The sequence below is a fragment of the Ptychodera flava genome, chromosome 16, assembly GCF_041260155.1.
Source record: "Ptychodera flava strain L36383 chromosome 16, AS_Pfla_20210202, whole genome shotgun sequence".
Lineage (NCBI taxonomy): Eukaryota > Metazoa > Hemichordata > Enteropneusta > Ptychoderidae > Ptychodera > Ptychodera flava.
In genome coordinates, this window is record NC_091943.1 from 2,877,075 (window position 1) to 2,894,780 (window position 17,706).

The 17,706-nt window shown below is 37.4% G+C and overlaps 1 protein-coding gene across 1 annotated transcript; it reads left to right on the forward strand.

Moving 5' to 3' along the window:
- The first annotated feature begins 1,539 nt into the window (after positions 1–1,539).
- Positions 1,540–7,022, forward strand: LOC139114899 (insulin-like growth factor 1 receptor). Its single transcript, XM_070676829.1, has 7 exons — positions 1,540–1,726; positions 2,765–2,875; positions 3,164–3,444; positions 3,943–4,025; positions 4,372–4,412; positions 6,197–6,293; positions 6,911–7,022. Exons 1-7 carry the CDS (start codon positions 1,540–1,542, stop codon positions 7,020–7,022), a joined length of 912 nt encoding a protein of 303 aa, XP_070532930.1.
- The last annotated feature ends 10,684 nt before the right edge of the window (positions 7,023–17,706 follow it).

Genomic DNA, 17,706 nt, shown 5'->3' on the forward strand with positions numbered 1-17,706 from the left:
GGTCGTGAATATTGTAAAAACGCAACGGTCTTACGTACCCGTAGATGGAAATGACCGAGAGTTTGAAGATTATCTACAGGCAAGACTCATTTTAGTTTATCATTTTGCTAAAAAATTACTCTTTTGCAAAGATTATTTCCATTTCAGTTAGTTTTTCAACCCCAGATTAAAATATCGGTTGATTGCTCCTTTAAGGATGAAAAGAAATCTTAAGTTGGGTGAGAAAGAAGCGTAAAGTTATTCAAAATTATGCAAATCACCCGATTTCCTGCCATTTGTTCCTCTTGATTTCAGTATTTCAAAACAATAAGCCCCAGTCTGGCTGGATCAAACGTTGAGTCATTTTCAGATTGTGTTCTTTATGTACTATATAACAAACGAAATTTTGTTAGGCAATACAGTTCTAATATTTTGAATAAGAATCATTTCAATTTTTCTCATAATGGTTTTGATCATTTTATGAATGTCAGTCTTTCAACCGTTGTCGTTGAAGAATGATAATAGATAGTGCTCAACAAAATTGTTGCCTGAATTACATGCTGTAGCTTCAAATGAGATATTAAATTTCATTAAGCAGTATCAAGTAGTTGACTTCAATAAAATTTATCATTGATACCAAAATTACGATTTTCTACCCCAAATAACTACCATCTTCATCCCTTGAGTAATCTATAGCTACCGTACTACACTTTATTTCCTCTGCTTGTTGAAAAGGTATTGTATAGCAGGGTTTTCATGTAATCTTTGATAAGAAATGTTGCCTTTAAAATGTATTGATTAAAGGCGGAGCCTCCCTTTAAAAGGACGCGAAGCTATAGCGGCGTTCATTGTGTAAGTGGACACCAAACAGGCAACACGCGGGTACATGCTCAAGAAAACGCAACTTTTCAGTTTTCCCCAGCCGCAAAAACGCAGACAGACTGTCAAGCGGTCATCACGAAGTTGATGCCGATCGAACTCTGTGGTTATATTCAAAGTGTAACGCGACTGGAAGACAATTTTTTAGGAAATTCGAACGTTTGTGGTGGGGAATAAATGACCGTTGGCGATTTGAACCGACCGTCAATCAAACGCTTGTATAAACTCTGTTTGCAGGATTAACAAAAGGTGACAAAAGGTTGAGATCAGTTTGTGTAATTAATGCTATAGAAATCAAACATCGTACTGACCAAGTGTTTGACTGGGAGGAGAACTCCACTAATGCGAGAACCTGGGATTGACAATTGCGGCTTTAAGTGCAACTTTTTCGTAATTAACGTATATACCTCATATGAGCACGTGTATGATTTCTTCACTTAGTTCAAATTTTGCTTTCCAGGCTCTAATTCGATTTTCCATGGAGGGGTCCCTTCGTCATGTCGTCATGAAGATAAAATTGTTAAATTTTCCACTTTGTATTTTTATCACAGATATTCGCCTGAAGTGTGCAAACAAAAATAAATAGGCCTAACTTTGGTACAGGCTTCCCAAAAGCTATTATACAACTGATTTCTAAAAATGTGTCTTTGTGCTTTTCGTTATGCTACTAATTCAATTACCATGATATTTATCTTTTCTGACCAGGAACATTTACCGGAAGCAGCATTGGCTTGGAATGTTGAGAGGAAAGCTTTGAAAATACTTGATGAAGAACCGATTGGTGTTGGAGAGTATGGACGAGTCTACAAAGCTCGATTGGTCCTCCATGGAAAGGAACAAGTAGTTGCAGCTAAAACTCTCTGCGAAAGTGGGTCAAATACCTCTAAACACACAAGTTGTCCACTTTGATAAAGGTTGCTATTCGTCGTGTGCCCCCTCGGCCTTATAATTTGAAAAATCAGCGTTAGTGTGTGCTCATTAACGTTATCATATACCAGTGCCCATATCGCTCCATCTGGGTGGCGTTTACCGTGCAATATCAGCAGTGATATTTTACGGTAAACTTCGAGATATGAGAGATATGTTCCGACATGCACGAAAGACGTCATCAGTTTAGGAGTGTTCGCAAACTACATTTGCAGTGCGATAGTAAACAAAATATACAAACAAAATGGAAATCTACGATGCGATGTTGCCAACTTAAAACTTTGAAGGGTTTTGAGGAAAAAGGATGTTTCCTGTGGCTGAATACGGGATAACGCGTTGAATCTTGTGGTGTTATCTCGTGGTTATTATATTAAATTTTTATATAAGCTCTACTAAATGTTCTAACTTTCGCATGGCCATGGTCTGCCGCAAAACAGGTAGTGAGCGCATGGCGTGACAGCGATGTCGCGAGCACGACACCTGTTGACATGGCAACTCTCAGTGTAAACTGACAACGTTGCCACCGCTCCGCATGACGACCGACCGCGATCGAAATCGGCAGAAGTTTAAAGCAGATAAAAGTTTTTTGATTGGAAAAGATTGGAATAACATACTGCTCCCAAAAAGTTCGAGTATGCCTATTTTTTTTCTACTGACGTTCACGGAGATATAGAGGTTTGTCGCACGTGGTGTCGACTTCTTCATATACTTTATGAATGAAGCCTGTTTACACAAATATTTCCTTGTTATGAGCAAGGCGGGTTAAGAAGTAAAGCCTCAAAATTTGTTTTCTTATCATTTACAAATTTCCCGGCATGAGTACATGTGAATTATAAATCAATTACCCAATATCGCCAATCCTTGTGTCGTTTCGGCATTCGTGTAATTTGTATCGAGTCAGACACCAGACGATGGTTTGCACGAGAAGATGGTTTGCGTGAACGTGCCTACTGACTATGATTTTCTCTTTTCAATGCAGCTCGTTCAGATGCAATAAGTCGGAAAAATTTCATCAACGAAGTCCGGTGTCTGCTGGAATTAGCATGCCATCCTAATATTATCTCCTTTCTAGGCATTCGCATAACTGGAGGTAGGACAATAAACGTCCTGCTATAGGGACAAAGCTTCACAAGATTAACTTATAATTATATAAAGCGAAGGATAATATTTAATGAGTAGATGTAAGCTCGGTTGTGGTAAATAAGGTGTTTCGCAATTCATCTGAATATTTGTGATCTTAGCGGCTGAAAATAGCGTGAATCGTATGAAACGAACTATTTTAAGTGTGAGAAAAAAGGTTTATTCGAAACAGGCGATGTTATTCACCATGAAAACCTAATTCATTTCAACTTATGTAAGTTCTTCTTCGTCCATCAAGACCCAAAATACATACTGACAGAATATGCATCCAACGGTGATCTGAAGAACTACCTCATCTCGCTGAGATCACTCAACACCAAGACTGAAACACGATTGATAGAAGTTGCCAGAGACATCGCCAAAGCGCTTTCATTCATGTCCATGAAACGTGTCATGCACAAAGACATCGCTGCTCGCAATGTGTTCCTGACTAAAAATTTCACAGCCAAGATCGGAGATTTTGGTCTTGGACGAGACGTTTACGAAAGACTTGAGAGCGATTATCATTCGCTTTCGTGGGTATGTTATGCATTATTTTGATTTTCTGAAAAGTCACCATTAAACTCCTTTTCAAACAAGGAAATATTAAAAAATAGTTGTAAAGCTTATACTTTCAAACGCTTTTTATCGATTTCAATGGCCAATAGAGCACGATTTTGTGTAAAAACGGAACAAATGAAGATGTATAATAAGCATTAGTTATTTTTCGTGGCTCTTGTATTCTGTTCATGTAGATGCTTCTGATATTTTACAGTAGACTGGAAGCGTTGTGGCAGTGTCACAAACTCTTTCTGCATCACATTTGTATTCGTGCCTTATATCCTTGCTACTTTATCCTCTTGTCTGCTAAACCGTTTATTTGCCTCCCACCTGTCTACCGATTTCTATCCTCAGTGAACACGCAAGGTTACAGGGGCCTTCTGATGGAAAGTGGGTTATCATAAGGTCACATGTACCACGTTTTACTGCGTATACTCACAGCAGCGTTTGTGATATTTCTGATATTTCTGTTCGCAGGCAAATCATCAAAACCGATTTCCATTACGATGGATGCCGCCGGAGTTTCTCGTTGATGGAACATTTACACTTGAAGGCGACAGGTAAGATTAACAACGGAACAAAGTGTTTAAGTTCCCCTTATTTTTCATATTTTTTATCTAAATAATGTAAGTGATGACTCTCAATGTTTGGAAAACTGAAAATGTTTCTTTTCTGTATTTCAGTGAAACCTTTCCAAATATTTTCCATTTTTACTCCTATAATATTTTATCACCTCGAATATGACAACAAGAAAATAAGTTTGCAATATGTTTACGTTTCCTCCCTCTGATAAAGCTAAAATATGAACTTCATTTCATCTAAATACTGTTATTAGTTCGTATTGTATAAACAATATTTATTGATATTTTTCTATACAGTAATTTTGTATGTTTGTTCATTTCGCAGATGGTCGTACGGGATACTACTGTGGGAAATAGGTTCTCTTGGTAAGTGTTGAAAATCAAAAGTTTTCACATCTTCAAACTCTTGTTTAAGAGACAGAGAGGAGATTGCCACTTTAAAGCGAAAGAGTCGTCGAAACTGCGCCTGTGCGAGTTTCTTGTTTACAAACAATGTACTTCGTGCCAGCAGGGTTGACTGGCTCAGAGGGTATTTTAGTGAACAAAATAACCATCCATTGAAGCTGTTTTTACTAGAGTACTGAATCAAGTTGGAGGTTTAAAGATGTTATTTTTAAGTTGATTTACTACCGTTGAAAATCACAGGTTTCTTTTACACCATGTTGAAAGCATGAGAAGATTTGATTTTGAAAATACCACACAGTGTAAATAATTTGAATTCCAGAAAAACTCTTCTGTGGAACAATAAGGACATTTTGATTGGCAAACGTTCTGTGTTTTACCAGGAATTTGTGGAAGTAGGAATTCTAAATTTAGAACAACTGCACAATTAAAATGGTCAAAAGCTTGACAGGGAGACTGTACATAGTAAAGGTATCCCTCGATCATCAATATTCAAATGGTTTGGACTAAAAAGTAATATTCCAGCCAACATACAAATAAATCAGCAAAGTCCAGCAGATGATGACGATGAAATAAAAATTGTATTTGAAAATAACAGGTCAATTAGTGTGGAACTGTATAATACAAAAGTAATCACACAGATAATTAAAGACATTAATTTTATACAACCAAAATCAGAACATGAACATGAACATGAATTTAAAATCAACATTGACAATAAGAACCACATTTATCAACTATCATTCAAAATAACTATAGACTCTAAATTGAGAGAGTTTCAGTTTAAAATATTGAACAATATCCTGTACAAATGCTGGACTGAGTAAAATGAATTTGCCCACGGTTGAGAATGCTCTATGTCCTTTCTGCAAAAGCAACAAGGAAACTGAGCTCTTTATTTTACATGACTGTCAACATGTGCAAATATTTTGGGAGTCATGTTATGGGGACAAAAATTAAAATTGAGAAAAAGACCAAGAATATGGAAGATCATACCAGGTGATCCCAAACTTTCTAGTATTGTGAATTTTCAACTGCTTATTGGTAAAAGGTACATTTATATCTGTCGTAGAAAAAAAGGAACTACCAAGCTTTATAGCATAAAAAAGATTTGTTAACTCCGTACAAAAAAGTGAGTTTCACATTGCCTTTAGAAAAGAGATTTCACATTGCCTTTAGAAAAGAGATTTCACATTGCCTTTAGAAAAGAGAAAATGTCTGCACATAATAAGAAGTAGGGAATTTAGAGTTCTAATATCCACCGAGACCCATGCAACCCAGACATGAAACATGACAGTGATGAATATTCAATATTTAATTGGCTTCTGTAATGTAAGACAATTTTTTTGTCAGATGTAATAAGGCATGCATTAAAACCTTTTTGATAACTCCAATAAGAAAACAAACAAACCAAAAAAACAATGTACTTCGTGCAAGATATCTCGATGCACCTCATCATCATCGCTGCAACATTTAAATTATACGACGTAGATTTAGACAGACATGTTTTAACTTTCATCAATCACCATCCTACCTGGGATACAATGTTTATATTTTTGAACTAATTTGTAAGAATAGGATATATGTTGGTATGTTCAGGAAATTTAAGCTATAGTGCACAATTTCTGATAAATTTAAACAATAAAAGATTCTATTTTCACAATTACTTCGAATTATTTTATAACATATGGATACCTGTAGTTCTATCTTATTTAATACCTTCTGTTCGATGCTGGTCTTTTGACAAGGTGGTTCTCCCATGATGGGTGTACCCGTTGAAAATTTACTTGAGTATCTACAAAGTGGCAGAAGACCAGTGAAACCAGAAGGATGTACACCTACAACGTAAGTAATTTTCACATGTATCGTTAAGGTCATAATAGTCCACCTTCCTGGAAGTACCAGTGTACTTACCCCTTAATTCAAACGTTGGTACATCGTATTCATTTCAAAAGTGAACAGAATGTACTTACCGTGTATACCAGAAGCCGATCGCCACCTTCAGCTCCGTGTCCGTGCCTACTTTGTATTCTGTATGTAATATGACTTGCTTATACTGTATCAGCTATATACTATGCCAAGATACAGGAATACAGGAATGCAGGAATGTTTGTCACCGTACACCGCTATGTTTCACTGCTTGTAGCTATCGGATTAAGCAGCTCTGTTGGCATGAGAACCGATACAATCGCCCAACACTAGACCAGCTGACGGCCGACTTCGATTATATGTTAAGAACTCCAGCGAGCAGATCTGAAGTTAGTTCTATGAATTTCACATCATTTTGTGCTCCTCAAGTGCTTTTTTTAGACTGTCAGTTAGAAAAACGTATAATAATCTCAAATTTACATGAATGGAAAATATATAATTTTCACGAGCGGCACATGCTGTTTTTCTATGTGTGTATTTTTTCCTTTCTCACATATTTACCGTTACAACTTCAATTTTATCATTATTTTCAGAGATTCTTCACTGAAGACTTTAAAGAGAGACACAACAATGGACTCAATGACAAAACATTTGAATTACCTGTATGACAACAGCGTGTGGCTGGAACACTTAAGCCTTGTTTGACAGTCTACCAAGGGCCAAAAGAGGTAGTCCCTCGTTATGCACAGCCAGCAATATACACGCGTTTGACAAAGAAGACTTTAGTCTTGAAATGTCGAGCACTAGTATAAATAGGAAATTATCTAAATTCTTGTCAACATATGAAAGACTGTGTTCATGTTTCATATTAAAGATGTCGTCTGAAATCCTTTGTTTGAATACTCTCTGGTCGTTAAATGTTAACGACACAATCTAGGACAAAAGAAAAGCACAAGAACTATGATTTAGTGTAGGCCTCAAGTTATATGCTAGTTTTGCCATGTATGCGGTGACACTTTTCATTGCGATGTTGTTAACCAAATGTGAACCAGGCAAAGATTTGCCACCGATGCTGTATAACTATTGATAGATATTAACATTACATTTCATTAATGTTCGTAAATTTCAGATTCAAAGTGTTTATTTCAACAATACTCTAATATATTGTATGAACAAATTCGGGATTCATCAATCGTAAACAAGCAACTTAGGAAAATCCTAAACCCTATTAACACGGCACGACTACTATGTACATTTGCATCTGTACTTAATTGAATGCACTAATCTATAGAACTTGTTGGTTGCTCGTCCTGCCATCTGAGAGCCTTCAATAGAAACTGAGGCAAGTCTCTAACAAAGATTAACGGCACAACAGATAATAAACATACTTGTCTACAATTCGGTCACAGTCGATTTATTAATTAATGATACATTAATACGGGTCAGAGAACACTGCAATATTGCTAAACGTGCCTTTGAGAAACAGGCGGTGACTAGGAAGCCACATTGAATATCCTTTGTCTTTAATGAGGAACAGCATCGAAGGTTAAAGGGAAACCTAAGTCCAGCGACTTTGACCGTTTATCCCTTCCAAAACCACCCTTGAGTAAAATGCAGCTCAAATTTGCAACATAATTGCACGCGCTGACGACTACGGCGTGACGAAAAGACAAGTTGAAGTAGACGACATTTATGGAAATGAGCCCGGAATTCCATGGGCGCGAAATGGCTTATGGGAGAAGCGTGCGTGACGTCATCGGCGATACAGACGATTGTAGCTTGCAGCTGGAGGAGTACTGTGTACAGTTCAGCGCGTTCGTAAGACGACTATGGAGAGTTCGGACAGCGATATTTCTGACATTGAGTATTACTTTTCCCCGACTGAAATCAAACCATACTAATTTGAATCAAGATATGTAATAATTTGAAAGCATCTCAAAACATTGTTCATATCTTGGTTGTTTGCGTTTTGTATATGATTCAGCGGAGAGAGTCACTGTGCTTGTACAGACCCCGAACTGGATTGGAGACATTGAATGACCTTGCGATCCTTCAACGTTACGTTTCTAAAACGGAGTTTTCTGTATCAGTCGCTTAAAATTAATTTTTGGTTCGTGAATGATACGGAATGATTGACTGATTGTATGTGTTACCATGTAAAGTCGAGCTTGGCCAGATATTTAAGGTTGCGAAATTTCCGATATGTATCGGAAAATATTTATTCGCGATTTGACAAGTCTATTATAGTGTCGTCTATTTTTCGAAGCTGGGGTAGAACTTAGGAAGTCGGGCTTACTCAGATCTACAAAGTGATGAAATCGCCTCTATAATGGATATTTGCCTGCTATTAAAAAAAAATAGTATCGTCTTAAAGCTTGTTGTAAGTAATGTATTTCATACAAGACCAGCCCAAACTCCCGATGATTTCCGATATGTCCTCTGTTCAAGTCCCGATCGCCAAGTAAAAATGTTTACATGTAAAAGAATGTAATTTGTGCAATTGCCTCCCGAGTCCCGATGATATCCGATCGGCCCTCTCGACGAAGTCCCGTGTGGACATTTAATGAAAAAAAATGCTCTAAATGTAAAAAATGTATTTCGTGCATTAATAAATCTAATAATGTAAAACATACAGTATTCTTGACTACCGGCCATGGATGCTATTTTTGAACTAAGAGTTTGACAGAGGTAGTCGGGTGGTCAGATCTTTTAGGTGGTGAAATCTCCGATATACATCGGATATTTACCCACAATTTGACAAAGTATCGTCTAGTATCAGAGTTAAAGTCCTAAGTCGCCGATTTTTTTCGGATAAATATCCGTGATTTCGTAGACCCGGCGTGCCGAAACCACACAGTGCAAGTAAATCTAGGATCGTCTGGTATCGATATTAGCCTAGGAGTCCCGGCGCAATTGATATTTATCGGGTAAATATAATATCGGCGATTTCTCAGACCCGGCGTGCCGAGACACAGTAGGCAAGAAGTCATCCAGTATTTTGTAATATCAATATTACCAGGTATAGTCTCGAAATTGCCTATGTATTATTGGTTATATATCGGAGATTTGGCAGACCTGGGATGTCAAGATAAGAGACGCTTTGTGTAGTTTTGTCTTCGGATTTTAGAGTCCCGAAATCGCCAATATTAATATTTATCTGGTTAAAACCGGTGATAGTAGGCTGACTCAGCATGGGATATGTCAAGATACGAACCGCATTGTGTAGTATCGTCTTGTGTCGGTATTAGAGTCCCGAAATCCCTTATAAAACAATCATCCTGAAAGAATTAGAACATACCGTTGTATCTTTTACAGATTTTTAAACTCGCCCGACTTTCTAGCCACTGACTGTCTTTGAAAAAGCTGTTCTGTGGGAAGACGGTAAAAGCTGACTCCGTTTGTTCTTCTTTGAGTGATTTTTGCACTCAACTGAACAACATTTAATTATTTTTTATGCTACTGAGCATTAAAGAGTCGTAACGTGCAGAACTGCACTCCTGCAGTCATATACTCCAATGCTTTGGTAGGCTGTCACACACGTTCGTGTATCGCAGATGACGTCACAAACGCTCCTCCCATGAGCCCTTTCGCGCCCATGAGATTCCGAGCTCATTTCCATAAATGTCGTCTACTTCAACGTCTCTTTTCGTCGCTCCGTAGTCGTCGGCGCGTGCAATTATGTTGCAAATTTGAGCTGCATTTTATTCAAGGGTGATTTTGGAAGGAATAAACGGTCAAAGTCGCTGGAATTAGGTTTCCATTTAAGCATTACAAACACTCTACCCATGATGAGAAGCAAATTATAAACCTTTGCGGATAAGAAAAGTGATGAAGTCATTGCTACTGAGAAACTTTAACGCAGCCTGTTTAGAACATAACATCCCTGGACGTAATCGGTCGCCCTAAAACTGTATCTGGACTTGTGAGCCGTAGTGTTGGAAACTTTCCCCATAAAATATTTGTAAAGTGAGTAACGTTACATTTTATTTCTGTGCAGAAGATTGAAGGCATGCGCTTCTCTAAACTTGTAATCTTTAGAACCACAAAGCTTAAAGGGCCAAAGGGGTCTTTGGTCTATGGTGTCTCGCTATTTCAAAAAGGTTAAACGTAACTTTGGCAGACGAACACTACAAACACATTTTCCAAGATTTACCGATATTTGAAATTGAAAACGGCCGCCATCCCTGTGTTAATTTTATGCGGAAAATTAAACTTTCCGATTTTCGAAAAACCTTATCGATGACATTTTCTTATACAAAGAGCTTGTAAATGAGCCCTCACAATTGGTAGACAAGACAAGATTTGTTAAAGTTTAACAGTCAAGATATCTGTCCCCGCGGCGCATTCTACCTTTACTTAAAGGCTTGTCTTGCCAAAAGTGCCAAATAAATTTGCCTTGTACAGCCACAAAGGCACAAGAGAGAGTTTGCTGCCATAACTTTTGGCATTTGAATATTTTCATGACGATGCCGTATATGTACTTTGAAAACATGCCCATTTTAAGCCAAGATATAATGGGTAAAGGTAAAAGCAAAACTACATTAGCACCGGTAGAAGTTCTACCCTCATATATTGTCATAGTCAGCGTGTCATCGCCATCGGCTTCCAATAGAAAATGATTTTACCGCTCTTGAACATTGCGTAAACTATGGGGGGTCCTATGACTTTCGTATGTGATCATGTTCTCAACAGACTAGTCTAGTGTCTTTAAATACAAGGCCTAGTTAGAAATAGGCAATCAGACGTGTGTTAGAATTCTTATAATTGTTTTAATTAAACATTTTATGTGCTCTTTATGTATTTTCTTGTAAGATTTATTTATGGTATAGGTGTATGTATTTTACAAATGTGACCTTTCTTTTATATTTTACTGCAAGAAATGGCGCTATAAAAATTATTACACTATATACAGTAAACACAGTCGTCTTATTGGCCCTTTTGACATTTAAAAGAATAGAAGACAAATATATTAGGTAAAATAATATAATATGTGTTTTTCCAGTAACATGCCTCCGAAAATTAGGATACAACATTTTGAAGAATTGTTTTTCACATTTTTTCTGTTAGTTGTCCGAAATGCCAGAACACCAAATATATAATTTAGGGACGCCACTTCAAAAACCTCTAGGGTCGCTCGGGTCAATGAAACAAACACGGTTTTTGTTTCCCTATACCGGAATTTCCTGTTTCTTTTCTCACCTGAGTCACATGATATAAACGCAGCTTATTTTCATAATGTGATTTTCAACCGCGGTAATAAGTACGCTCTTTTTTCTTCATATTTAAAATTCGGAAGCAGACCGTTGAAGCACATGCTTTCATGAAGGATCCATCATGAAGACTGTCGGAAAAGGAATAAATTACCTGGAGAAGCGCGTCCTTTGTTTTTTCTGTCTTATCAGATTATTTTGTGTAGGTAAGTGTATGTAAAGCAATCGGTTAGCATGTTGGGAATCAGAGGTTTGGAGTATCGTATCTCTTGACGTAGCAAAACCTTGGACAAAATCAACCCTACTCTTTCAATATCCGAATGACTAACCTCCAAAAATCGCAGGAAAATATCTAATACAATTTAAAACAGATTAAACGGAAGTTTCGTTCGCGTCAAAATAAATCAACGCTATGACATTTATGCATGTTATTTTTACGTTACCTACCCTGCCTTAATCTTTTTCTCTCATTTTTTTTTTGCAACAAAAGACTCTTCAACGCTCGCTGAAGTCGATAATAACCTTAACTTCACGATCCGTATACCCGAAGTAAGCAACGTCTACATAATTCGTGCCTCTGTCACCAGTTAAGAAAATGAAAGCGACTTACATTTAAAAGTTGGTGATCCGTGCCCAGGAAGGTTAGAACGTATCACCGCACGTTCGGCAACTCTTTATTTCAATATTACAGTGCGAATTGATACTGTTTTGGAAAGTCAGGCTAAACTTCTCTGTATACAGAGTTTAAAATTTACATTAACTATTGTAAAAGCGTAGTCGCTCCTTGTCGATCGTCATAACAATGCGATGAGTTAAAAATTTATGACGATTTAATGTGGGTGAGATGCAAGCTTTTAAACTTTGTCACAGAAACTGATAAAAAGGTCAATATACATTATTATAGTTAATATAGACTGCGTCATTCAAATGGTAAGTGAAATCTTCGACGTAATACTTTTAAGGATATGCCCTCTTTACATACAACGTATTGCTCAGTCGAGACGAAAACGGGATCTTATTCTATAAAGCAGAAGTTAACTCATTCAAATTTATGAGGAACAGAACAAAATCCTGGAAGTATTACAATTTCAATAGATTGTGTTTACAGCAAAGCCTTACACATTGATATAAATGCACGAACTGCCATGCATATTGATATATAGCATGTAGACGAAAACGCAATCTTATTCTTTAAAGCAGAAGTTAACTTATTTAAATGTATGAGGAACATGACAAAGTCATCGAAGAATTATAATGTCAATAGATTGCGTTTACAGCAAAGTCTTTCACATTGATATAAATGCCTGAACTTCCATGCATGTTACTTTATAGCATGTAAACACGTTTGATTTGGCCACACTAACATGATAAATAAAATGAGTGATGGATTACATGAACTATTTTTCTCTGTCATATAGAGCTCAAAACCTGGAAAGAAAGTATTTAATTTTAAAGACGCTTTGAAAAGCAACGTAACTTCGTTCCAGATGCTGTCAGGAAACAAGGTAAATGTGTAAAAATGGATCATGTCCTTGTTAATCCAATAAAAGTTTGGAAACATGAAAACTGCTTTATCTCAGAGTAATCCAAACGATTGGGGATTGACTACAACAAATTTTAGCCCAGGCGGAAAGAAATAAAGAGAAAACGACGACTACTATTCGGGGGAAATTTAGGCTTGACATTATGGAAATATGGATCAAACGTAACTGCTGCAAGATTATTGAGCAACAGCGATTCGTTAATTTTTCGTCACAGCCATAAGGAGCCAGTCGAACTGATAGGATCCCTTGCACATGGTAAAATTTTGGTCTGCTTTAAAACAACAATAAGTGTATGACAGAGTGAGCTCCTTCAATTATTTTATCAGTTCAATAAAACAATCAATCAATCAATCAATCAATACAGCAAAATTTTTATAGTGCCAAAATAAAAAAAGCAGTGTTGCTTTGTGACGCTCAATTGTTAAAACACACAGAATGCTCTGGAGAACAAGTTCGTTTTCACTTTTCTTTTGAGAGCTTCCAAGATTGGTGATTCTCGAATGTCGAGTAAGAGTCCGTTCCATAGGTGCAGCGTATGTCAATGCATTGCCACCATAAGTGATGGTTTGTAGGTTGTAGATGCTAAAAGTATCTTGGTGGATGAACGGAGCGTACGAGCTGGCTAAAGGGATGGAGTGGATCAATGATGTACGCATGAGTCTGATTGTCAATAGCCTTGAAAGGTAACAGCAAAACTTGTAGTCAATCTTATGACGAACTGGTAACCAATGGAGATGGATGAGAGCTAAGGTGATCGGCACAAACTTTCTGGTACGTGTGATATTCTCGCTGCAATATTTTGAGCTTGTTGTAATAGGCCTATTGTGTTATCTGGGAGTCCATATAGAACTGAATTGCAATACAAAAGTTTGGCCGTCAAAGTTTTATGTATTAAGGCTTGACAGGCTTCATTAGTAAGGCGGCGTCGTATAGACTAAATGCGGTAATGGCGATGGCTGTAGATTGATTTGCAAATGTATTTAATGTGCTGACTGAACATGTGATTCTTGTCAAAGACCATGCCGATATTGCGAGGAGATGAAACGGGTAAGATGGAAGAAGAACCGATGCTGTCACTGTTGACTGGAGATCATGCTGTTGAATTATATTTCCAAATGAATTAGTATAGATGGTGAACAAAAGAGGGTCAACGACAGAGCCCTGTTCACTCTGAAACTGAGTTATGATGATATCGTTGATTTTGACGGACTGGCCCCTTTGCATCAACTATGAGTTGAACCACTTGAGTGCAACATCAGAGATACCAAGATGAGAGGGTCTGTAAAGTAATATCTAGTGGTACATAGTAGCGAATGCTGCAGAGAGGTCGAGAAATAGAGAGTAGAACATAATTGTCAGAGTCCACGGATAAACAAATGCCATTGTGTACTTTCAGGAGGGCAGTTTCAGTACTGTAACATTTCCTGTAAGCTGATTGAGATGGTAGTTAGAGTTAGATTTCTTTTAGGTAGTCGGAGATTTAAACAGCGATGATTTTTCTCAAGTGCAGATAGGAAATAGGTCGGTTAATCTTGAGAATGGTGAAGTCCAGTGGCGGTTTTGTCAGTGCGAAAAAGGTTTGCAGTTTTGTGATGAATTGAAGTAGAGGGTGGAGACATTTCTTGAGCAGTAAAGCTCGGACTTGGTCGAGGCAGTATAATTTTGATGGCTAGTTGATTGTGATTTTCCAGACATCCTCTGTTTGAACGGACTTAAATTGCAATAAATTAGATTTACTCTTGGTTTTAAAGTGGCTTTGTTCACTGGTTAACGTGTTGACTTGATGCTATGACGCATGTTGGTGATTTTCTAAATAAAGTACTGGCTGAATCGTTATGCCAGATCAAGAATTGAGGTATGGGAAGTATCAGTTACATTAACAAAGCGAACACATGGACAATAAATATATAAATATTTTATGTAAAGCAAATCCTTATAAGCTTTGAAACGTTGCAACGAAATACAAGTGACACACGTAGAGATTATCATAATAAATATCATCTGCATAACTTAAAATGCAATCCAAGTACGAAGTACCTTTGTTCTTGTTATAATTCACCCCATGAGTCGCCACAAATGCAATCATTACTGGGAAAGATTATGAAGCTGAAATAATTCATCCACTTGCAGTATCTTCTCATTTATCAACCAATACTTTTAGTCAGTATCATTTAATTCCTTTTCGTAGGACGACAGATTCAAGCTACAGCCTGAGGGTATTCTATTAACGAAAGGATTTTTGGACTGTGATATCGATGCTACTTACAAGCTGCACACGTCATTTATCGTAAGTAACATGGTTACCTTTTGGCATAAATAAATATAGCATATGCATCCACGAACGATGTACCTACACAGTACGTAATTAAACCTTCATGTTTGTGTCGAAAAGTTTGAGTCATGCCAAAGAGAAACACTTAAGCACATGCAGAGGTGTAAATATATCTTACGGATCTACGTCTCTGCAACATCCCCCTCCCCCACCATGTAGAACTAGGAGCTTTGACCAAAGCAGGAAGCGGGAGTTATATAAGAGTGTATCTACTAATGCCAAATTCGAAAGAAGAATCGAGGCTTTTTCCCGGAAAAAAATATTAGCTGTACTTACTCCTTTTGAATGAAAGGTCTGTAGGATATCTTATATGACAGGCTACTCCTTTAAAAATTCCAATTATCGGTAGATTACATAACTTTTTGGAGACCATCAAAGCAGATTCAAGCACTAGAACCAGAAAACGAACGAGTACATGTGCACGGCTTGAATCAACACACAATAATGTAAAAGCGCGGGGAAAGCGAAATCGCACTTCAATAATGAGGAACTAACGGACCGGAAAAAACACATCTTTCATAATATCAATACACTAGCCTAATTATCTAAGTGATAGTTTGTCTTAAAAGAAAGGTATAAGATATTCGAGGGAAAACGTGCAGAGTTGTGATACACAACACTCAACAAGACACTAATCACACCAATTATCATATACCCATGCCCACATTGCTTCATCCTAGTGACGTTCAACGAAAAATATCAGCCGTGATATTTCACGGTGAACGTCGAGATATGCACTATAAACGTCAACGGTTTTGGAGTGTTCCCGAAGTACATTAGCAGTTTGTTGGTAAACAACGTAAAAAAACAAAATGGCTGCCGCTCCCCGCCTGCAAAGCGATGTCGCCGACGTAAAAAAAACTGAAGGGCTTCGAGGAACACGCGTATTTCTGGTTGCCAAATACGGAAATAACATGTTGAGTCTTGTAATGTTTTCCCAAGGTACGGTTTTCTGATTACGGATCTCGTAACTTGAACGAGGTCACCACTGTGTGCGTCGATAAATCAAACATAGCTGCCGTCACATGCGGTAAATTTGAATCCTACAGTGATCGTTTTCATCTCAATCAAAGCGCAATATTCACCGTGAACATTAGCAGTGGTTGTTGGTCGAACCATATAAGGAAAAAGGGTCATGTTGTATTTCTTACTCCTGCCAGGAAAAGTCACTGCAATATTTCCATCGTCGACTGTGTCAATAACTCTCGCCACGGTTCACCGGCAAGCCTTATCAACTGCCTCTACCGTTACCTCCCGCTGATACGTAAGAGTGACCATTCCCCAAGGGCCATACTGATACAATAAAGGTTTCTGGCTAGCAATTCATGTGATTTATCGGAGATGTCACAGGATAGGGCACCACAGCTCTTGGAAGTAAAAAACTAGTACACGTTTGCCGTTGGTAGCTTGTGCATGAATAAGCTGACATGAACGAATTCCGAAGAACGATATTTTGTTTCGTTTTGTTTCTTAAACTTATTTTTGAGTCTAAACTAAAAAAAGTAGATAACTTTACGTTGAAAAATGGGGACTTCATTTTTTCCTGTAAACATAGTTCCATGTGCAAGCATAATGTATGTGCCTGTGGTATTGAGTGGGTCGTCACAGACCTGACGTTCCTATCATCGCACCAGCTGGATAAGATAAACGCAACAATGGATCATTAACACCTTAGGGGATTAAAGATCTTCTGTTTGTCACCCGAGTTGGTCAGGCAAGGACCCGGGTTTCAGGTACCATGCAAGTTAATTCAGTCTTTCCCTAATGTGTTACAAGTCCATGGTTGTGCAAGAAATTTGATTTTGGAATTTCACCGAAATGGAGATTTAATATACATAGCAGTCTATGATGAAACTATGAGCAATTTCTTTTCAATACAAAAATAGGTAAATCTGAGCATTTTTGTACGCTTGATTATTGATATTTATGTTCTTAATGAGACTGGAGTGGGTACAAGTCCATGGTTGTGCAAGAAATATGATTTTGGAATTTCACCGAAATGTTGATTCACTATGCATGGCAGTCTATAATGAATCTATGAATAATTATTTCCAAAGCAAATTTTGGAATTTCACTGAAATGTTGATTTACTGTACATGGCAGTATATGAGAGAACTATGCACAATTTTTCCAATACAAAACAAACAATATCTTTGCATTTATGTACATTTGATAATTTATATACACTTTTCCGCTTGTCTCTATTCTTTCATGAGTTTTAACTGTTTAAGGCGTTGAATGTAGGATACCACTGCATCTTCTTTGTTTGTGAAACTTGTGGATAATATGTACGTATTCAAAAA